The following is a 24,342-nucleotide window of genomic DNA, read 5'->3' as shown; positions in this document are numbered from 1 at the left end:
ATGGTGGTTGATACATCCAAGTTCACCACCATCTGATATCGTCCGTGTAAAAAACAATATCTCAATTTCATTCAATCTACTGAGCAACAGCTGTTTGATATTAAATATTGAGAATATAAAAAACCAGTTTCTCAAAACAAAATCAAGTCATTTCTTATATTACAATTCTTTACATGCCAATTTAACTGTGATCACAAAGTAGGCAAAGGCATGGAGGCTTCTTCCCTATTTAATCTTAACTAAGTGTCGATAAATCCGAGTTTTAAGTAGCCTACAACTTCTTTACATGATTCATGTTTTCTATACAAAGATTACATTCTGAGATAATACGTCTAAAATAAGTTGAAATGTCAGATTCTCAACATTACTTTATTCGGTAAGTAAAATATAATTTACAAAAAGGATGTTTTTGTGGTTTAATAGTTGCTACCAGGTCAATGCTGAAAATAACATCTTAAAAAGTTCTACATTTAAAATACTCCCAATTATCGGATACTGCAAACAAAATTTAAAAATAAAATGTGTATCATCTATTTTCAATATTGATTACATCAATCGTTACATATTCTATGGAAGGGGATACTTCAGATTTAAAAGAGGTCAGTACCTAGAAGGCAGGGACACGTACTTACGCTCAATGACTCACACTTATGAAGTTGCGCTGACTTCCTTGTCACATAAATTGACGACTACTTGTAAAACAAAATTTTGAATAATACTACCAGTGACAAGATATTAAAATTTCTGCATTTAAGCATTTGATATAAGTGATACATTTTGAAGCAGAATGACTTGTATCTTATTTTCTGGTAACTTCGTTTGCTACGTTGGAGTCCTAACTGTTGGTCTTGGTTTGAGGGTTGTATCTTGTGATTATGGTGAGTACATGTAAGATATTAACGTGTTTGCAATATTACACTGATATTTAAACTTACCAAATAAAGATGTCTTATCCATTTTACAATTGGTCTATCAAGTGAACAAATTAATTGTATACGAAAATATTTTTATCATTATTCTTTTTATAATATTCAAAATAACTGAATGAAGAGGTTTCAATAAAAAAAAGGTCTATTGTAATATTCTAATACTATATTCTAAGAACTATGGGTATAATTTAAAGCTAAAATGCGACAATTTTTAAGAGTGAACTTTTCCGATCACCTTTTTTGATATTTCCGTAAAAATTTACTTTTTGGATTTGTTTCTCTACTTGAGGAAGTTGATTAGTCCTGTGGAGCAAATTCAAGCTTTAAAAAAGATATCAAAACTGACATAAAAACTTTTTAACGTTTATGTTATACTAATATGTATATAAAAGAATGAGTAATCCCGTGTTTAGGCCACGTTAAATTAATATTTAGATTCTCATCCTGATTTGCAAAAGATACAAAGCCTGTGGGTGGAGTTGTTTTGTTTTCTTAAAAATTTCTATTTTACCGTTCATGTTCTAAAAAAACTGCACTATTTTTTAATTATAAAGTTGATATGAGTACAAAAAACAATTTGTAATTTTTAATTCTATTTTATTTCAACTAACCTTTTAATGCCTGTTGACATTCGTATCCTTATGATAACAAACATAATCAAACAGAAATCAACATGTTAAGCAGCCCTGTTACAAGTACAATGACTTATTTATATACTAAGCCCCATTTTATTTTCAAGAAAATAATTTTCCACACGATTTGTTTTTCAAAAAAAAAAAAAAAATAGATTAAAGCGAACCCCTTTTAGATTTTAGGCCGGGGATAATAGTTTTTAAAAATCAATTTAATGTGGAATTATGTGAAGATTTTTAAATGACTCTAAGTGTTTAAAGAATTACAGCCAGTCATTTTGTATATTTCCAAAAAAATGTTACAATATGAAGCGGCGTGAAATGATAATGTTTAAGTTAAATGGTAGGGAATTCTAAGTGAAATAATGATGGACAATTGAGAGCTTATGCTAAGTTTGCAATCTTCTCGATTTTATAATGAAAAGTATTACATATATATCTTTGTTAGGTTAACAATGACACAAAATGGAAGGTTAACAAAGATATTCGAATGATAATTATAACAGTCAAGAACATGTTGGTATTAACTATGACGTACAGTTTCAATCGAGAGTTTATAGAAAACAAAACGTCAATGTATACTATGTTTAAATAAGTCATATATATATATATATATATATATATATATATATATATATATATATATATATATATATATATATATAGTTAACGTCGCCCTCAACAAGCCAACCCATCAGGAGAATCCAGCAGTAGTGTGGGACGCCAGGTTTGAATCTAGTAACGCTGTAGATGGACTCAAATCAAACCATTCATGGGACGAGGGGCAGTGTGTTGTATCAGCGTACGGCAAACAGACCGCCACCTGGTGGGTAAACCTGTCCAGCATCCACAGCATTCATCATATTACCATCTATTTTCGGACAGGCAATGAAACTAGAGGTACTGTGAGCAAGCTCACAATTGATACCCCCCGCTAAGAAAAAAATCATAACGCGTGTATTTTTGCTATGATAGAAAATATTGGATGAATCTATTTCACTGTCCATTTTCTATAAATTACAACTGCTTTATTTTTGAGTTAATTTTTAGCTTCTAATATTTCCATTAATACAAGACATGACACGGACAGAATTTAGCTTTTTTGAAACAATGACCTTGAACTTTCTCGATTGACCTTGGGCCAAGGTCATGACCCACCCTTTAATCATAAGCAATCTTTTTGTGAAGTAAGAACTTCCAATGTTTCCCCATAAGAAAGATATGGAACGGACACAAATTTTGCATTTTTTCTGCCGGGGACCTTGACCTTGCCCAAATGACCTTGGGTCAAGGTCATGACACACCTTTAGGTCATAAGCAATCTTTGTGTGAAGTAAGAACTTCCAATGTTTCCCCATAAAAAGATATGGACCGGACACAAATTTTGCACTTTTTCTGCCAGTGACCTTGACCTTGCCCGAATGACCTTGGGTCAAGGTCATGACACACCCTAAGGTCATAAGCAATCTTTGTGTGAAGTAAGAACTTCCAATGTTTCTCCATAAGAAAGATATGGACCGGACACAAATTTTGCACTTTTTCTGCCAGTGACCTTGACCTTGCCCGAATGACCTTGGGTCAAGGTCATGACACACCCTTAGGTCATAAGCAATCTTTGTGTGAAGTAAGAACTTCCAATGTTTCTCCATAAGAAAGATATGGACCGGACACGAATTTTGCACTTTTTCTGCCAGTGACCGTGACCTTGCCCGAATGACCTTGGGTCAAGGTCATGACACACCCTTAGGTCATAAGCAATCTTTGTGTGAAGTAAGAACTTCCAATGTTTCTCCATAAGAAAGATATGGACCGGACACGATTGCACAGACGGACAGACAGACAGACAGACGGACAGACGGACGGACGGACAAGGTGATTCCTATATACCCCCCCAAACTTTGTTTGCGGGGGGTATAAAAATGGGTATCCAAAATCATATTCAAATGCATGCATACTTCGTTAATATAACTTATGGTTTGTTAATTACTATTTTCTTATCATGATGTCATATGCTCTTCTACTGTTAGTATGTAAAAATAATATTATATTGCTACGAATGTATTTACGTTTTATACTGACAGTTAAAATTGCAAATGCTGCATATGATTATGTCCTTTGCTTTCCAATTTAACACTTGTTTCTCCCAATCTAGGTTTTGAAAAGCCTCTCACCATCACAGTGTCGCCTAAAACTTTAAGGCTGAAGGAAGGTGAGCCAGCAGTGTTTAGATGTACGTCCAGTGTACCCGTGCCACTGCGATGGAGTACAAGCAGAAATACAGTAAACAACTCAACTGTTTTAAATGTATAACGCGCAACCATTCGAGAGTCTAACATAAAATCATATAACACTTATAATAATAATGATAATGGTTATGAAAATTTTTTATCACTTCTCTAGTAGGTGCTTTCATAGCCTGCATTTTTTTTTTTTGGTAAACTATAAGCAATTAAAAAAACATACATTTTGTCATTAAATACCCGTTTTAAGTCGGGAAAATATTACGTGTACTCGCGTCATGGGTTAAATGTTTTTTGACAAAACAGGTGTCAGTATTGATACATAGAAGGCGAAACATGTGCAGGAGAAGATACATAGGCGATAAAGTACATGTAGTTCTAATATACACGTTAATCGTTTTGGGCACAACACTGGTTACTGGAGGAAAGGAAATTTTTTATACTGCCAAAAACCTATACGCTACTTTTTAAGGACATCAATGTAAACCAAATTATAGCACAACTTAAAATAGTTTTTATGGTAATTTATATCTCTTCAATGTAAGCTCTAGATCATTCTAAATATTTAACTAGTCTCTACCTGTGCAAGCCTCTGTTGGGGACAACTATCTGGCAATTCCAGAAACGCGGATTTCGGACTCAGGATCTTACAAATGTTTTGTTGTTGGTGAAGAATCAAGGTTTTTTACGGTTGCCAGGTTAGATATTTGGTCAGGTACGTGTCTTAGTAAATATCAATTGGTTTGTTTTACAAAATACATAAATATGTGTTGTGGTTGTTCTTTAGTAATTTTGCATCCCCTCTTACTACTCAATGCTATACTTTGATACACAGCTATATTAATATTAAAAGTGTCATTTCCTAGTCTAGCCACTTGCAAAAACTCCAAACATTTTACAGAATAGATCTTTTCTCTTTTTTCAAGGTTTAAATACTGAAAGCAATTCTCATATTAGTGTAGATTATATTCATGTGTCGGGGTCATAAAGTGCATTATGCTTAAGCGTTTAAAAAGTGGGTGGAAAATGTTTGTCAATACATGCATTGAAGGTGATTTTTTTTTAAAATTGTTTATCATCCAAAGATCTAAGAATCGTTTTAAAGTACTACACATAACACCCAATTTATCATCAAAAAAATGCACTTCATCTCTAGTGAGCTTATTTATAAAACAATTCACGTGTTCTTATATGGAGGGCATTGTCTAATATTATTTTAGAATGTGAAGCAGACCAAATGACATGTTCCAATGGAAAGTGTGTACCAATCAGCTACATCTGTGACGGAGATAACGACTGTAGGGACATGTCCGACGAACAAAACTGTCGTACGTTTTGGAGAAAAATAAAATATGTGTCTCAACGTTTGATCGGAACGTCGTTCTTCTGCAATTTACTATTCACCATTTATTTTACAGTACCCATTTTTGCCTTTAACTTTATTTAAACGTAAAAACATGAAACATGTATTTAATGTGAATGTTATATGCTATTGAACGCTTTGATAATGCCATTTCCTGTTTGGAGTTATCGGGGACTTTATAAATCTTTCTCAGACACTATTCATGATATAGATGTGAAATTCTTTTGAATACATTAGCTATAGATTGAAGTGTAATCAATTTTTTCTAAAGAAAGTTCGGGTATATTGTTACTCGTTTCGTCCGTCCGTCTGTCACGTTTTACTTTCTCAAACAGCATCTTATAAACCATCAAACTGAACTCTTGGAGTTTGATTTGGGGTGTCATGTTGTTTTGTATAAATGTTTCAAAAATTATCTGGTAGTCCTGGGGGTAAAATAATTAGTAAAAAATGACGTTATTTCACAAAAGACCTTCCTCGAACTCCTCCTATATTTTCAACAATAGAGAAGTCATCTCTTGGAATATGTTTTGAGATGTCCTATAGATGCGCAATGTTTCAAAATTTCAATTTTCTCCTAAGGGTCATTTGGTGGACGAAAAATGACGGGTTTTTCTTACATAGAATCTGGTTTCAAAAACGTCTTTTTTTTGCAGTAGACAAATGATCTTTTAGAATATGGTTGGGGCGTCTTTATGAAGTGTGATCAGGTCTCAAATTTTGTTTTACCACGGGGATCGATGGGCAACAAAAAATGACGCTTTTTTGCCCAAAAAAGTATGATTCCCAGAACACCTCTTACAACTTTTGGAGTAGCTACGTCATCTCTTAAAATATGGTTTTGGCTGTCCTATAGATGTCCTATAGATGTGCAATAAGGAATAAAAAATTTGAATTCCATCCATGAAGTCAAATAGTAGCAGAAAATTGACGTTTATCACTCCAAAAAAAACCTAGATCGCAGAACTCCGCTTATGATTTAATGAATAGACACATCATATCTTGGGATATGATAGGGGCTGTCGTATAGATGTGCAATAAGGTTTTAAAAAAGAAATATCATCAAGGGAGTCAAATAGTACCAAAAGATTGGCGTTTATAACTCAAAAAAACCTACATCCCAGAACTCCTCTTAGATTTAATGAATAGACGCAACATATATCGGGGTAATGATAGGGGTTGTCGTATAGATGTGCATTGTGTGGATCTAGCGATGGGGTCGGGGGTCCAGATCCCCCTCTAAAAATCGAACGTTCTTTAAACTACATTATAAAATTGCCACATATGCCCCCCTTCCTCAGGCAAACGCGAATAATTGCCCCCCCCCCCCCCCCCCGGAAAAAAAAACTTCTTGATCCGCGCATAAATCCCTCCTTACATTGAATAAAATGGCGTTTTTTTTTTCTTAAAATAAAAAAACCACCTTGCATTGCCATTTATTTATAATTAGAATAAAAATAACCTTACATTTACACTTTTCTAATTGTCGAATGATCTATTTAAATATAACTTGGGGTCTTAAAACGTTTTATAAATCGGTAAAAAATGTTTTTGTGGTTTTTTTTGGGTTTTTTTTTTAAAGCACATTACATCTTGCATGATTGAGAAATGGTCTATTGAGATATGATCAGAAGTCTTATTTTTGTACCTGGGGATCAATAACTAATATTCAAGTTAAAATGAATAACAACAAGAAATCATATTGACGCAAGCGTCAAATGGGCCGCAAAAAATATAATTGTTGTATGAATCATCATTGGTTGTTTACATCAAAAACAAACCACAAAGAAGAAAATAATGAGTTGGTTGTACTAATTTTTATGGTAAATTTTAATATATTCTCAGCAACACATTTTGAACATCAAATAACGGAACGCTGGACTTCTGGCGGCCCGTAATAAATGATTAAAATTAAATGTTTATCCTCCACATCCACCCTCCCCCTTGTTCTAAAGAGTCTTTTTACATACATGTATGTGTACGGTAGCAAACTATAAATCATTTCTTGATTGGTATTTTTCTCAAGATGCACATTAAGATTTTAGAAATTGCTTTTTAATTAATTTTTGAGATAAACAAAATATTGTATGTATTCGGGACAATAGTAAAGTCTCCTAAACAAAGCAAGTTCATCATTAAACTAGGAATTACCCACATGGGTCAAACGTTACATAAGAATAAGGTAAAATACTTTATTATTTCTAGTTCTAGAGGGTCAGGGTGTCTCCAAGGGGGGAAACCTATACAACATTTGATGCGCAAAGACACAAAGAGAATGCAAGAATAAATATGATTAAGGGATGGGGATCTCAAAAGTTATCAAATATATCATCATTTCCTATTTAACTTAACAGTACTTAACACCATTTGATGCATCATAATGACATTAAAAACAAGACTTATGATGTAAGGTTAAGTGGTGGGGATCTCAACAGTTTTCAAGATATTTGGTATTTTCCTGTTTCGTGGTGTCAGATCAATCCCATAGGGTCATGGCCTACATTATATTTGATTCATCATCATAAGACCCCTTCCTTCCTATTATAAATCATATAAACATGATAAGTCTCTACACTGACTTACATGTAGTACACAAATTTAATACAAAATATCATAGGGTCAATATGGGATCAACTCAGTAGTGTAAGTCTGACAAATGAAAAATAAACCTTTGCAATTAAAATGACAGAAACTGTACAAATGCGATAGAATAGGTAACGATGATAAGCTTATTCAAATATCAAAAGATGATGATATAATATAATGGCAAAGGGAGATCACTTGTTTAGAAAGTGTTCAAAGTGAAAGTAATACATGTATTATGCTTACCTATATTGGTCAACATCATAATGATAATCCAATTAGAGCACAAAATGAATCCCTTTAGCTTACACTTTTATCTACATAAATATTGACATGTGTCTTATATCACCTTAAATCAGTAATTATATCTTCTGTCCTGGCAGTTCTGCATTGAAAACCATTGCGCATTATAATTACATGCATGTCATTTATTTTGCACTGTTTACAATCTTCTTTTTTGCAACTACATGTACAGGCTGTCGTTGTTATCAACATATTCTGATTTAGGAGAGGAGAGTCTGGACCCCTCACTCCCACCCCTTCTTTTAATCCATGCATACAATTATGTTGGCACACAGAAGCAAATCTTAAGCCGGCATCCGCCGGGGGGAGGGGGCATAATTTTATTTTGTTTGTAATAATTATATAGACCATACTTTCAATGACATGAAATGTTTAGATTATTGATTAACTTCATTTAAAATTTAATTCACATGCAAACAGTTCAACCCAAAACCGTACATATAAGGCGTCTCATGTCTATTATGGGATGGGATCTCAATCTCTATAAAGATTATAGTTTTTAAAAATAACTTGAAATTACAAGTAGCCTTCGTTTTACTATAACTGGTACTAAAAAAACAGTGTTATTTAGGGGTTTACACTTGGTGCGGGTATTACTGTCTAATGGCAGCATCCAAATTATTTTTTATCAAAAGTCAAGACTCTCGGATCTTGCTTGCACCTGAATATTGACTCGAAAACATTGAATATTTTTCACAAGTTTGAAAATCACAAGATTTTCTTCCATGGAAATATTTAATAGAACATATAGAATAAAATTAAATTCAACTATTTCTTTTCGTTGTCCATAGCTATTTATTGGGGTGTATTGTGTGCAAGATCTAGTTATGAATTACAATATTAACCAAGTTACAATACAAATTCTAGTTATTCTTAGGTAACGTGATAGTAATTTTATTGTGTGTTGTTTTATAGCCAGACAGTTCAGTTGTCCAATTTCTTATCTAAAATGAAAACATTTTTAATAGGAATTTTTATCTAAAGTGTTATTATTATGTCATTAAATTACTTGCAGCAAGCCGCACATGTGCAGGAGATGAAATGACATGTTCCAATAGAAAGTGTGTACCAATCAGATACATATGTGACGGAGATAACGATTGTGGGGACATGTCCGATGAACAAAATTGTCGTACGTTTTGGAGATAGACAACGTTTGAAAATAAAAATATTAAGGTGGAATAACACACCCGGAAAAAGTCACTCAAATTAACTGTAAAATATTTAATTATGAAAGATATATTGATAAATAAACTTTACATATGTCAAATAAGCGAATCATTTGCAAATTGGGGATAAAAAATGAATATCTAAAAAAATCAATTCAGTAAGAAACAACAAAAGCCCCTACGGGATTCGAACTCGGTATGTACAGATCACAAGCCCAACACTTTATCCACTCGGCTATGAAGTAAGTTACATGTTGCCATCGATAAAATCCTTTCAATAAAACAAAATGGCGTTTCGATCAGAGGTCAGCCATTTTATGATGATGTGTTATTTCACCTTAAAGCTGAACACCGTTCGTAAATAGGCACTGTCACACAGATACCTGGTATATAAACCCTTCGATTTCGTTACACCCGATTGCACACCTGAACCTCGTGGCCGACATGTAGTATTCCTTTCGTGGTCTTTAGATTTTATGCATTTTTTTCTTACCTTATGTTTATTTTCTGTTCGTAAATAATGCATTTACCAATTTATTTGATGTTAGTATTCTCCTGGCTTCAAAAAGTGCGTAAAATTTGATAATTTCATCGCGACCGGGTAACACGGCGAGGCAAAATGTACGTCCAGACAGGTGAGACCTCTACAGCGAAGTACTTTGAACTGTTTAGAGGTCTGTGCCTTATATAAGGGTTGTAGGGACAGCAGTGATTAAAGAGAAATATGGCGGACAGTGCCTATTTACGAGCGGTGTTCAGCTTTAATGCTAATACGTAGAGAATTATACATACCTTTTTTCATATCACAGCTGGTATCAGCCCGACACTCCAATATAAGCCCGAGGGCCGAAGGCCCGTGGGATGATATTGGTCGAGGGCTTATTCAGGCTGTGATATGGAAAAGGGTATCTATTATTATATTTATTGCATACTTAGTACATCTTTTAAAATATATATAAAAAGTCAATTTGAACAAAATTGAATTTTAATATAATTTGGGAGTAGTATGTACAGGTATTACAAAAAAAAATAGCTATTGTTTAACCAAACATGAAGCCACAGAACCGGAATTTTCTCAGCTTTGAAAATTAACTGCTTCAAAACATTTACTACCATTTGAAGTTTTCAACTGTCAACTGTAACAACTGTTTTATTTTTTCGTCTGTAAACACGCACAATTACCAAAAAGAAAAAAATGCAGAGAAGTTCCGCAAGTGGTGTGATACCGATCCATATCAGCCCTAAAGCTGATAAGCTGTATCAGCTCGTAAGGCCGATACGAGTTTTGTGAAGTCATCTGTATCACACATGCAAAAAACCTGTATTTATTACTAAGTATGTACATGTAATAAAATTATATAAAATTTCGGAAGGATGATACCCAACGTGTTTATGGTTTAAAAAAATACCACAAAAGTTGTACATGCCCTAGACTTATTTTCGAATCAGTCAGTTTAGTCGTTGTTTGTTTTTAAAACTTTCAGGAGGTAAAAAATAACAAAATTAATTACGTTACACTTTTAAATGATCTACTATATAAAGGAAATTATAACTATGCTATTGTATAATGGACATTAAGTGATATTTTCTGAAATAAACTTAAAAAAAACAAAGACAGAATCTAGGCAGAGTATGGTGCAATAATATGTGAACTGATTTTAAAAAGTTGCCTTTTTTTCAAAATGAACTGTGTATTTTGTATAAAGGTGTTTGAATGATTGTATATTGTTTCTTTTGGTGTGCGTTGAACTACGTCCGTTCTATTGATTGGTCGAGAGGTCTAATTCTAAGCCATCGTTTCAAAGCGTCATTAACTATTTTATATAATCGAAAACCATATATTGTAGCAGGCAACACGTGTGGACCAGACCAAATGACCTGTTCCAATGGAAACTGTGTACCAATCAGCTACATCTGTGACGGAGAAAATGACTGTGGCGACTTCTCCGACGAAAGAAACTGTGGTAAATGTGATTGATGATGTTTACAACGTCATTTATTTGAATAACGATTTTTCAATACATGAAATAAAAAGGATAGTGAATAATTTTTACAATATGGTTTTACCTAGAAGTTATACATTTCAAACTATGCACTTTAATATGACATGCATGTATTGCCGTCTGTTTTTGTACTTCGGAGTTCGTCGTCCATTAATATCTTTATATTTTCAGCTACTTCTCTATAAAAATTATTTCTCTATAAACAGATTATGTTGTCTAAATTGAATGGGTAACATATACGAGATAAAGAATTATAAATCTTAATAACTTATTTCAACTGTTCTGAAACTGGCTCCAGATATGTAATGTAAGATGTATTTTTGTTCTAAACTGTTTCGATAATGCATACAATTGTTACAAATATTCTATACAGCTTAATAAGCACACTGTATAATAAAGAAGAAAACAACAGAAAAATGCATACATATTCTTTTAAATTTTTTTTTTAGAAATCATACAGTTAATCTTATCGTTGGATAATATAATATACATTGATAAGAAATTTGAGGCTTAAAGATGTCTTTTTGCACAATCTTGCGAGTTTCTCACATTTGATAATGAGCATTTCGAATTCCACTTTATTTTGTAAAACTTTTTTGCTCCACGCATGTTTATTCGTATAACTCTTGTAAAACATTCAAATTTATGTAGTACCTTCAATAAATAAAGGTAATGTCAGTCTTCCCTAATAAAACAATGTATATCTGTTTCTGATTCATTCTTTTGTAATGATTTCGAAATTTGGTTTTGTATAAGAAATAAGCATTGCTTAGATAATTCATGAAAACGCAAAAGAGGGAAAACAGGCAACAAAAAATGAGCTTAGATTAAACATAATATGCAATTTATATAGCGAGCATGTGTATTGTGGGTTAAAAATCTTCCTTTAAGCTATGTTAAGTAATAAAATTAGTTTTTCTTTAAAAAATTGTTTTAATGTGCGTCTGTGTGGAACTGATGTTATCACATCCAAAACACATCAATGCTGTTTAACTCAAATGCCTCAATTTTCATTACTTGCTCATTCTTTTTGTAATAACATTTCAAAACCATGTTCATAATCTTAACACGAATTAGTTGAAGTTAGTGTTGTGTTTTATAGTTATTTTTGCAAGCACGCTAGTTTGCAACTTTTTCGACAGAATACCCTTGCTTACCTTAAAACACATATTCAACAAAGAACTATATATGATATGAGATAAATTTGGCCTCCATAATTCGTCATTTTTCAAAGTGTTTCGGGTAAAATGATATGTCATGTTTTTTAAAGAAGAGTTTATATAAAATATATTTTTCACCTATTTATTTGATTTATTTGCAATCACTGGGAGTATATAACGACAGAAGTGGCGTTATTTTTCAAATTGAATCAAAATAAGTCAAAAATGGAAATATTTCTTATCTTTTTACGAATGGGAAATATAAAGTGCATGCTTGAACAAGAAAAAAAATTATTCACTTAATAGTCTGGGGTGGATACGACTCTGATTAAAATAGTTTGTTTGTTCAAGCATGCGCTCTTTGTTTTCTGAACGAAAAACTGCTTTAAAACAGGCCATTTTATGCTAAAAATGCAAAAAGGGCAGGAAAAGGTTGTCTTTATGATGTCATATTTCTAAATTGTGGGCACTTGAATCAAAATGAGCATTATGTAAAAACATCACACATATAACTATACAAAGAAAACAAAGAATTATAGTAAAATGATGATGTTCATTTTTGAGGGCCATTTCTGGCCCATATCATATATAGTCCTTAGCGATTTAAGGTTTTTTCATACTGATATCGTAAGGGATTCCTGCTTCTGCTTCCCTTTTGTTTCTTGATCTTCAAATAAATTAGACAGGATATATTTTTTTATTTATTCTTTTTGACAGAAACCATATCGTACATGCCATCCAACTTTCTCGGTTTTTCGGTGTATGTCTCAAACACAACAGATAGATCACAGGGAACCTTGTGTTTCAAGGACAACAATTTTACCACAAGTAGCCTGCCTGCAGTGTTCACTATCAACTGTTCCGTCCACGGACAGTACGTCATCTACTACAACGAGAGACTCCCTGCTACTGCATACCCTGACGACTATTCTATGTACGCCTTTAATGACGTATGTGAAGTGGAGGTATACGGTACGTGGAATTTGTAGAACAATATTTTAAAACACGTCTGGATAAAATACCAATTGACAACTAAAAAATGGCACATTATTAGTTATAAATAATCAAATAAATAATCAACAAAACAACGCTTGAGTTTGATTTTGTGCCTGGGAATTCCGAAAACATTTTTAAAAATGAAATTCAAAAGGTTTCTTGATATAGAATTTAGCAGGCAAGCACTATTACGATTTTTGGTATTCCAAATCGATTGAAAGGATACAATTTATTTGCACGACATCATGACTTCTTAAGTTTGAAAGTTGCATTCTCCGAAGCAGTGCAGGCAACGAGAGTTAGCATATTTTTAATATTCATAGAAAGATAACACAATACATTTTTAATGTGTCAACTATCAAATCCCTAATAAAAGAAAATGTTGGATGTAAAAGCAAAAAAATTTTTTAAAGAAAAAAGGATGTGCATCATGCACGCGTTTAATCCTAATTTAAAAATAAATGACCATGTTCGAAAGGTTCAATAGTTTTTTTGGTTTTTTTTTTTTTTTTTTGGGGGGGGGGGGGGGGGTCATTGCATCTCTTCATTGTCCACTACGGTATCAATAAACAAAATTATCAGTTTGGATTGACGTATAGATATATTTATATGGTTTGGATTGTTTATACGAGAATCTTAATCGCCGAAGCGGGTTTTATTTGTTTATATTGATCAATTGGAGGGGGGAGGGTTCACTCATCTTAAAAATGGTGTAAATTGCTTGTCTTCCTAAAAGTACATAGAAGAAATGCAGTCGATTGTAATATAGTTTCCCTTTGCATTTTTTGTCAGTAGATTATAAAATAAAAAAGATCTTAAGTGTTTATCACATTTAAAAAATGTCAAAACTTTGAAAAGAGTATTTGAATTACACCCCCCCCCCCTCCCAAACACTTCCAAAGAATAAAAATACTATAGAGCATACCACGTATGCAGCTTGATATAATTAAAATACTTTGCATTTATATCTTTTCATGATAACCTTGTGCTTAAAAATGACGAAACGACTGATTCCATAGCACATAAAAAAAATTAAAAACCTAGCTGCTGTGACTTTTTGATACTTCCCTGAAATTATTTGAAACGATGAAATAATTTATTGCCAGATATGATATATACACTTTTATAAAATAAAAGGCGACAAACTTAAGGTTACATTTTACTTGAGTTCCATTTATGAGTTTATGAACAGCAGCGAACATTAGAATTCGTTTCTTCTAAGGTAATTGTTGGTTACTTCTAATCGAATTTTTTTTTCAGTCTGGCAATCTTTTTGGAAAACTATTACATGTACGTGTAGGATATTACGCAGCTTTAGAAATATATTAGTTATTTAAATGAAGACTTTTTTCCATGAAGCACCTTAACCTACTTTCTTTTCAATAAAATTTGAAGGATGCGAACAAACAGGACCGAACTGTTCACGTTTTGACGACGGTAGTTGTCGGAGTTGTGATACAAAGAGGGGCGTCTGTGAGGAATGTAAATCTGGATATGATGGTCAACAGCACGCGAAGGGTACGACACTGCATTTCAGTGGTTTCAGTGGCTTGTTATGAAATATATCTAGTTAATAACATTATCCAAAACAAACTAAAAAACACAAATCCATTTATAGGATGTGTTATGTAGTAGATATATTAAAATAAACATTTGTGAATTTTATATTTAACGATTCTACTAGTAAGTTCTGCAAATTTTTCAATTACATTGAAAACAAGTTGGGTTATGATCAAAACTGTATGAACACATGTGATGATAATAAAGAAAAGAAAATGTTTATACTGAATTCTATATGCTACACAATTTTGTAAGTAAATTGATTCTTGAAATAAAAGCGAAAAGTCGAAGTCCTGATATATTTATATACAATATTGGACAAAATAGTCTCTTGTTCACCTGTACTAAAGGTTAATAAATCACCATAGTGTGTTTATCTCCGACAGAAACCAATCATTGTCTCTTGACTTTGATCCAAATTCAAAGAGCTGCTACAATGAAACGTTCGCTTTCGTATTTTTGTCCTACTTTACTTTATTTACTTTATACATACACTTATCAGTAAAGATTAGGAAATTGTAATTTTCTGTTACATTCCTTTAACCCGGTTAAAAAGTAAAAACTATTTCCATACTGAATATTTCATATTTATCTTTTCGGAAGTTCTTGAAACAGCTCGCTCAAAATCATTGATCAATTTTATTTGGGCATTATTTTCGTTTCCAAAATAACCGTCGACTTTTCAATAATATTTGTATCCTTTGATATGACGCAATGTAGGAGTTGCTCTGAAAAAAACTTCTCAAAGTGTATTCTGATCATTGTAGTGAAAACATGTGGTTTTGGCTCCCGTGTGTATATGAATATTTAAATATTAGGCAAAGAACTTGGGGAATTAAAACATACTTATTAGTATTATTCGATCATTATTACATATATACCTGAATAATGAAGATTTCATCATATCCTTTATATTTTATAGAAAAAAAAATAATAAATGTGATTTTCATTACAGAATCACTAAAAGAAGACAGTGTGAATCACTGGCAGACTATGTTCTACTGTATGCTGGGTGTTTTTTGCGTTTCGCTAATCATCAATGGAATGCTTATTAACTGTGTGCATTCACGGTAAATACTCTTTACTTCAAATCTAGTTATTATTACATTTAAACAAAAGCTCCCTCTTTTAACTCATAAGCTACTTGTTATCATTTTTGTCAATTAAATTTTCAGAGGAAGACGGTTGAAGAAACAGAGAACAAATGACGAGGCACAATGGAGAAATGGCGAGCTTCTTAATGTCTTGCACAACTGTAATGAATATGAAAATCTTCAACAAACTCCTGTTGAAATATACGATACTGTCGTATAGTTGATATATGTAGATTGTCACGCTGCTGTGCATTGTATTTCAGTGATTTGGTTATTTATCACTCTTGTGTTTCTTAGTTTTAGGCAAAAGCTCAGTCCAGCAAAATTATCCAAAACAATTAAACCAGATAGGTTATTTAGCGTTTGTCAGTCTGCGAATCTTTCATATGTGAAATAACACTCCTCAGTGAGAAAAGAATCATCTATATATCTATCTATCTATCGATCTATCTGTTCATTTTCCTGTACAATTTTCCCATGTCACCCTCTTGATGGTGTCTGACTGCTTACAAAATAATTGACTTCTACTCAATGTCAAACATTTTATTTTTATAAGTTGTTCTTTGAAAAACTTAGACACTTGCCGATTATGCGTTTCACCGCAAAAAATATGAGAGAGAGAGAGAGAGAGAGAGAGAGAGAGAGAGAGAGAGTTGTTTACGTTTTGATTTTATTTACATTTAAGTATCGTAAAATTTTCAATATTTTCAAATTAATAGAAAACATCCCTTTAAAAGAAAGTAATTAGTTTAATTTAGTTTTATATCATTCAGATATACATGTACCTAAATGGACAAGGTCACTGTTTTGGTAAAAAGTTAGATTTCCGCTTTTATTGTCCACAATACTGCAGTAAGGCGTTTCTAATAATCCTTTTATTTTGAGTGTCAGTCGTCGAGTTACAAGCGAGATACAGAGCTGACAGTTTTGTGTTATGAAACATGCTCAGGTACTGCATTAAATTTTGACTGTTTAATAGAAAATTCCGAATTAAGACCTAAAATTAATGTGACAAATGCTAGGAACTATTTATTTATGTTAAAATTCACTTAGATAAAAAAAAAAACCCAATTACCAGTATATTGAAACAATGCAAAGAAAAACATGACACCAGTCTCGTTTACATAACAAAGAATTTTGAGCTCTGTATCTCGCTTAAAACTATATTACTGATACTAAAATGTTGGTTGTTTATTTGAAATGCATTACTAAAGCATTATAATAAAAAAATTGAAAAAAAATAAAAAATCGAAACCATACCCCTTTGAAGCTATTTGTTTTTAATTTATCAATATCTACACTAGATCAAATGATGGGAAAAACAGGAATAACAACTTGTTAATTGAGTTTTGCAGTTTTTAAAAGAGAGGATGTTGACATATATTTTCAATTAATAATTATACACCACCCCTCTTGACAACTTGAAGTGAACGATAGCGGATAGAGAAACAAAGAGTTGAAAACATTTAATGCACACAAACGTGTACGTTTATATAAACACACTTCTTAAGATCTGAGTGTCGGCTTTTGATAAACTTTCATGAATATTCTTTATCAAACATATTTGGACAAAATTTAGAAAGCATTAGATATTTGAATGTCGAACTTTTCGTTATTATCTAAAGCTTTATCAACAGAAAAAAAAGATGAATCCTAAAATTAAGTTCATCTGTTTTATTGCCTTATCCTTTTTATTTTAAATATCTATAATACAACAATGCCAAATTATGCACCCAGATCACTGATAAAGGATTCATGACACTGACAATTGTAAAGTATTCGACTAACTTAACAGTTATATGCACACATGATACAAAAACCAAGTAAAACAAAATAACAAACGACAAGCTTTTATACAAAGTTTTTTCAGAGAAAAAGAGCTTAACGGTTGACTATAAAAATCAATGATAACAATTTATATCATTTATATATTAACTCATTTACTTCCTGATAAATAGACTCTACATGCATCTTTTTAGTGCTTAAATAAATTCAGGAAGCTTAAATCACAGAAAATTGCTGATTTTCTGAACATGTAACCCCCCCCCCCCCCCCTCAACTTTTTAGCTCCAAAAAGAAAATACCACACGGACATTTGTTCGTATACTTGTAAAAAAACTGAAGCAAAATTATTCCATTTTATTTAATTTGCTGACTTCTTTGAAAGGATTTAGAAAGCAGCCGAAGGTCGAAATGCTGATGAACTGTTTTGACATTGTTTGTAAATTTTTAAACGAATGGTAATTAATATCATATTTAATTTATTTTTGTTTTAACTGCGAAGACCTCTTCAGTTGTCAGAACTGACTTGGCCTCTTTTGTTGTCTGTTGTCTCAAAAGTGGGATGCACAAATATTTTAAAACCATCCAAGAGATAAGTATTTTATTGCTTTTAATTGTATTACTCATTGTTAATTGTATAAAAAAAATAAAAAACATATTAATTAAATACCAACTTTTTCTTGGTTTACTTGAGCATTGTGGGAGGCCGTAAAAGGGATGAGTGGTGCGTTCAGGAGACCAAAGAAGAATACAGTGGATGAGAACTGAAAATGATGGGGGGAAGTATAGTTAATGAAAGGGCGAACATAGGAGATCATTATGTAAAACAGGGAATTTTCATCCGGACAGGGTTTTTTCAAATTTTCGGTATCACCCCTCTCTCTCCCTCTCACCTACTGCTTGCTACTTTGTGAATAAGTTTGACAATATTCCCTTTATTTTCCTTCCTTATGAAATAACAAGTTTCACTCTTGTTTTGTCTCTGTGTGTATTTCTATGTAATACACACTTGTTGATATCGACATTACAGGAAGTGATCTAGTGATTGCGCTTGTGAATGGAGTTGTTTTACAATGTCAATTTAATGGGTTTTTCTCTACAGTACATTAGTCATGATGATATAACAGAACATGATTAAACAGAGAGAGAGAGAGAGAGAGAGGGAGAGAGAGAGCATTGAATCTGTTAATTATTTCTACGCATTTATGAAAAAAAAAATTTCGAAATGTTAATACAATTATGCTTTAAAATTGAATTCCATTGTCAGTAAGTTATAATTAAGGCTTCCGTTTCCAACGGAAGACCTTGAACTGATTCTGTTGGAAATTCTTCATTATTATTCTTAAGGTCTTCCGCTTCCGGGCGGAAGACCTTACTATTATTATGAGAATTTTTCAGATTTCATATTATTTTTTTTTCTCCTAGACGCCAACTTTGATCCTTATTATCTCGCTCATTTGTTCATAATTTACTTGATGAAAATCCCAATCCTGTTGTGAATTATTCTCCGTTTAGTAAAATTTAACGACTTATTTTGTCCGATGCTTTAACGATGACTGGCAGAGTCTCGAAGATTGGCTGGTTTGGAAGCTGATACATTGAATTGGAACAAGACATATTTCATTTGTTATTAAAATGCAAATAAAAGGAGTTGTATGGGTGTTAAAACGAAGGTTAGAAAAAAATGCAAATGAATTCACGTATTTTCCGTTATAGTTTTCTACCTGATAATAAGTTGTTATAAGATGTATTTTTAAATGTTTTTTGTCTAACTGAGACCTTTCATTCGGTATACAGAAAAAGGGGCTGGCCCCTATAATTAGGGAGTTAGTGGCGTCAAAAGTTTTATCAATTTATGTCTATCGTTTTCAGACTTATATTTACGATTTTTTTTAAATAAATGGTGTAAGAGCATTTGATAAATCTAACATGTTAACATCATAAGTGTGTAAACTTTTTGAAAAAATACAAAGGACTATGTGCGGTATGGTCAATTATCTGCCCCCGATTTCAACCAATTTTTAAATATTATCGTATAAAAATAAAATCTTCACAAATCATTGTATAGAGGATGCTTATAACTTTAATCTTGATTTTAGTCACCATTTCTTATTCGCTGTTTATCTATGACGTCACTTAAATGACCTAATTCCCGCAAATTTGCAAAAAAATGAAAATATTCTCATTTTTTCTCCATATTTTGCATTCGGAAGTATAGAGCGCAGGTCTGCTCAAGTGCAATTTTAACATATGTTTTTGTCAGATAGTTATACACATTGTATTAAAAGATGGTACTTGAGCAAGCCTGCGCTCGATGTTTCCCAGTCGAAAAACCATAGGAAAATACCCATATTTTGCCACAAAACATCAATTTATCAAAATAATGCAATCTTCATGACGTCATTTCTACATTATGACCTCACTGTGGTGATAACCCTTTACACCTTTATTTCCAATATGATTTTAACTGTCTTTCACCTTATTTTTAAAGCTATTTCTAAAACTTTGATTTTGGGGGCAAAAAATGCATAACCTTTACCAGTAATATTCGTGTGTTTAGGGGTTGCAGATAATGCACACCTTGTGTTCCGTTTTCGGTAACTACACAGATTTTTCCACAAAATTTTGCATGAATTTGACATCTGGCTCCGGGGCCTTAAAAATTAGACGAGCTCACTTTTGATCTCTTTCCACTATATATTCCTTTTGTAAAAGCGAGACTGAGATCAAAAGTGAGCTCATCTCAGTTTTATGTCCCCGGAGCGTGGCGTTCATTATTCAATCTCACTACCAATAATTCTAGAAAATTCTGCCTCTAGACTTAATTATAAACAAAAAGTGAACATGTGCGATGTCAGTAGTAATAGTATGCTGATACTAGCACACTTTAGATCCACCCTAGATCCACCCATTCCACTCTATAAGTCTACCAAATATGATTGCGCCCATGAGAAAAGGGTCCTTATGACATTTTTTTCACAATTTCAGATTTTTATGGATTTATACCTATATTAGTCAGAAGATTAAAGTTATGAAGTTTCATGAAGATCTAATAACTATAAATATCTTTATTTGGCTTATAAAGTTACGGTCTTTTTTACCTATAACGTTGTTCACCTTGCGACGTTACGTTATGATTTCATTAACGTCATGTTTATGTTACGTATATAGCTCCATTGTTTTATTTGTTAATCATATATTTGCTTTTCAAGATATCATTACTTAATTCTTTTTTGATTCTTTATTAATAACTTTAAATAATAATAATGCATTTATATTACTGCATATTTTTTACACAATCCATGCACATTGAAAATGTAATTGTCACTTAAACTGTGAAGTCTTTTTAACGCACATTCATGTTTTCTGAATAAATCATATCTTAGTCTTGTAACGAACTACTTTTATAAACTACACGTACAATTCAAATAATTTTTCTAAAATTATTCATTATCAATAACTAAGTACAATAAACATGGCATTTTTAATTTGCATTGTGATAATATATGCACATTGGACTCTTAAGCACATGCTATATGAGAAAAAAAAAACTTTGCCAAAAGTAGATCTTTCCTTTTTTTATTTTGCTCTTTTTTTTTCTGTACATTTACACATGATTGATACTTCAGCGTTTTCATATCAATAGTTATCATTTTTTACTTTGATTCGTTTTTAATTCTTCATGGCTTGCTAAATTGTATATTGCTTTAATATTTTTTTAATCATTAATACTTTGAATGACTTTCTATTATAATTGCTCTTGTTCCTTACTACATTACTATACCTAAAAGTGTCTCTATTACACACGTGAATTCGATCAAGTAGTTTAAATGAAAAGTCGCATTTTAAGCAAAGCGGTAGTGTATTTGCTGTAATTGCTCCCCCGTTCTGGTTAATGAAAATACGCAGCATGCTTAGTAATATTGCGGGTCGTTTCGGTCTTAGAGACAATTCGCGCCGGTCATGTTGCTCCTACGTGCATCGATAAAAGATACACCAAGTTCACCAAATTCTAAATTAGTTTATATCCATATAACGATAATAATCATATTCGCAAGCTTGGCATGGATCTCGAGAGTTTGACAATTAGCATAGGCATCTGCAAAACTAAATGGGGACTACATCTCGAAAGTAAGCATGATAATGTGCGATACAGATACATATACATTTCAATAAATTCATAAATGTTTTTGAGTTTAAATTGAACTTAAAAAAGAAAATAATATTTATCTAGTCAATGTATGAAATGAGATATGCTCTTCTTTGAATTCAATTAAATTTGTCCAGGATTTAACGTATGTTTCTTTTATCGCACGTTTATTGCCACAATTAAAACTCTTCAACGTAGTTAATTTTGTTTCCTTTTTATGTGTAAATCAATATGTAACGTTGCTGATATAACAGATTTTCGTATTTTACGCGAGCACTTATTCCGCATTGTTTCTGTTTTGTGTGAAATTGCAAGAATATAAAATCATGGAAATCGCGAACTCCAATAGTTTCATAAAGTTTACTGCATGTATGAGAAATAAAAGCATAGTGGAATTGAAAAAAAAAGTTGGTTCCATTTTAATGGGAGTGATATGGAAATGATATTGTACAAAGGTATCGAATCGTGAACCTTGATTAATTTACCCTCTCCACTCGACATTTCTTTTACCAAAATCTCAATACAAGCACTGAAGCTTGTGATTTTCTCTCGTAGCATTTTCTTAATGTTGTTGAAGCACCCACTATTTTTGTCAAGACAAAATTTTTCAATTTTTAGATTATCAAGTTCCTGAAGCTGAAGCAATAAATTATAATGTGATCTTGTCAAAGAATAAAATCGGGCTCAAGTTAAATACCATTAGGTTTAATGAAAACTATAGTTTACGTCTAAATTTAATTAGAATGTAATGACTCAAAGTGTACACATGTTACTACAATGAGCTGGCTCATTTGTTATACGGGTTGTTTGTCGACACATGATTTAACACAAACGTTAATACAATGAGTTAGCTCATTTGTTAACATGGGGTATTTGTAGACACATGAATAATTTAGCGCTCATATATGTAGCTCAAATTTCCCGAAGTTTTTAAATAAATAGCACACTAACTTTTTTTATTTAAAAACTTCTTTCATGTTTTTGAGCGTCATCTAAAATTACTACGTGTATTATAAAACAAACTAAGCAGGTTATATTCTTATATCTATTTACAATAGATCTTGTACGCACAATTTACATGCATATACCCATTGTCATTTAGGAACTTTTTCCGAAGAAATGGGTCAATACCTCTCCCCCTCCAAAAAATATATAATTATAGAAAGAAATCAGGCTCCAAAAACTTTTGAACAACTAATTTAAATTTGAAAAAATAATCTAATCAATTATTAATTATTGTTTGATTTTTTTGCACGGACTTGTAATCAATAGCTTTTAATAATCTAAACCAGTTCATGTACATCACTAGCCAACATAAGTACATGTAATTGAAATATTAGATCACTGAATCACTGAACAAATATATTCTGTAAACGTAACTTTAGAAGTAAATTTAGCCTTGATTTTTTTTAATGTTTTATTATTATATACTACAATAAACATGTACGCTTTTTTAACACATTTTGATGACTCAGAGAAAGTAGCCGATTAAATGCTCGTGGTCAATGTATATCTGTTCTTTACAATTTTGTTGGACTCAAACAAATGAAGAGTTGAAAAACAATATTTTATTTCAATTTTTATTCTGAATAATCCATACTTTATAAGCACCTACTAAATAACACCGCTATTGTGCCTAAATATATAACTGGCTGACCACAGAAGAAAAAGAGTGGGGTCAAAAATAAGGTGGTGGTTATATTGTATAAATCTATATTCACAACAAATAAATGACAATTGTAAAGCTCACTTGCGCCTAAATCTGTATGCAACACATTTTATAGTTACATGTAAACATTTTTTTATAACATTCAGTTAAAACAATTTTCAGAGTGTATATATAATCTATAAAATCTCTAGAAAGTCTGAATAATAGACGGAGTTAAAAAGAAAACCTAACGAAATGGCATGAATAATTTCTTTTAAATTTTTAAACTTGAATCTGTTAGTTACAGTACAAAAAAAACGATGAAGCTAGAGTGAAAGTTTATTATTCATGCCAAAAATTTAGTTTCATTATGAACTTATCAAATTCAAATTTCATTTATTATTATCTATTTTAAAAAATCAACAAAATGACTTACTAATTTAGAAAAGCTTACAATTCGAAATAACATCAAATTATATCAATTGATAAACGACTGGATCTACAAGTAGTATCAACCTATAGACTAAAACCTATTTTTGATAATAATTCATTCACTAGTCTATTTAATTCAGATTTTAACAACACTTATTAATATTGAACAGATGAAATAAATTGAACATCTTATTTAATATCAGTTTTCCCGTGCGGAGCCTCATGGTATATTCTACAGAAGTGGATTATCTTTCTTGTTTTCCGAAATGCCTTTATAAACGGTGATTAAAATATTTAT

The 24,342-nt window shown here is 31.9% G+C and overlaps 1 protein-coding gene across 4 annotated transcripts; it reads left to right on the top strand.

Annotated features, from left to right (window-relative positions):
• Positions 1-659: 659 nt before the first annotated feature.
• LOC105346622 (uncharacterized) lies at positions 660-18,459 on the top strand. 4 transcript variants are annotated; one of them, XM_066068809.1, is made up of 11 exons: positions 661-878; positions 2,228-2,461; positions 3,714-3,841; positions 4,375-4,516; positions 5,022-5,129; positions 9,066-9,182; positions 11,070-11,183; positions 13,100-13,354; positions 14,774-14,896; positions 15,894-16,008; positions 16,114-18,439. In XM_066068809.1, exons 1-11 carry the CDS (start codon positions 788-790, stop codon positions 16,250-16,252), a joined length of 1,566 nt encoding a protein of 521 aa, XP_065924881.1. In that variant the 5' UTR covers positions 661-787; the 3' UTR covers positions 16,253-18,439. The 4 variants fall into 4 exon arrangements, with proteins under 4 accessions (XP_065925674.1, XP_065924881.1, XP_065925282.1 ...); XM_066068453.1 differs by having other exon boundaries at positions 662-878; positions 11,067-11,183; positions 16,114-18,429; XM_066069602.1 differs by lacking the exon at positions 5,022-5,129 and having other exon boundaries at positions 660-878; positions 16,114-18,459.
• Positions 18,460-24,342: the final 5,883 nt, after the last annotated feature.

Source organism: Magallana gigas, chromosome 1, assembly GCF_963853765.1.
Source record: "Magallana gigas chromosome 1, xbMagGiga1.1, whole genome shotgun sequence".
NCBI lineage: Eukaryota > Metazoa > Mollusca > Bivalvia > Ostreida > Ostreidae > Magallana > Magallana gigas.
Note: the sequence above shows the minus strand (reverse complement) of the source record. Positions and strands in the feature narration are given on the sequence as shown.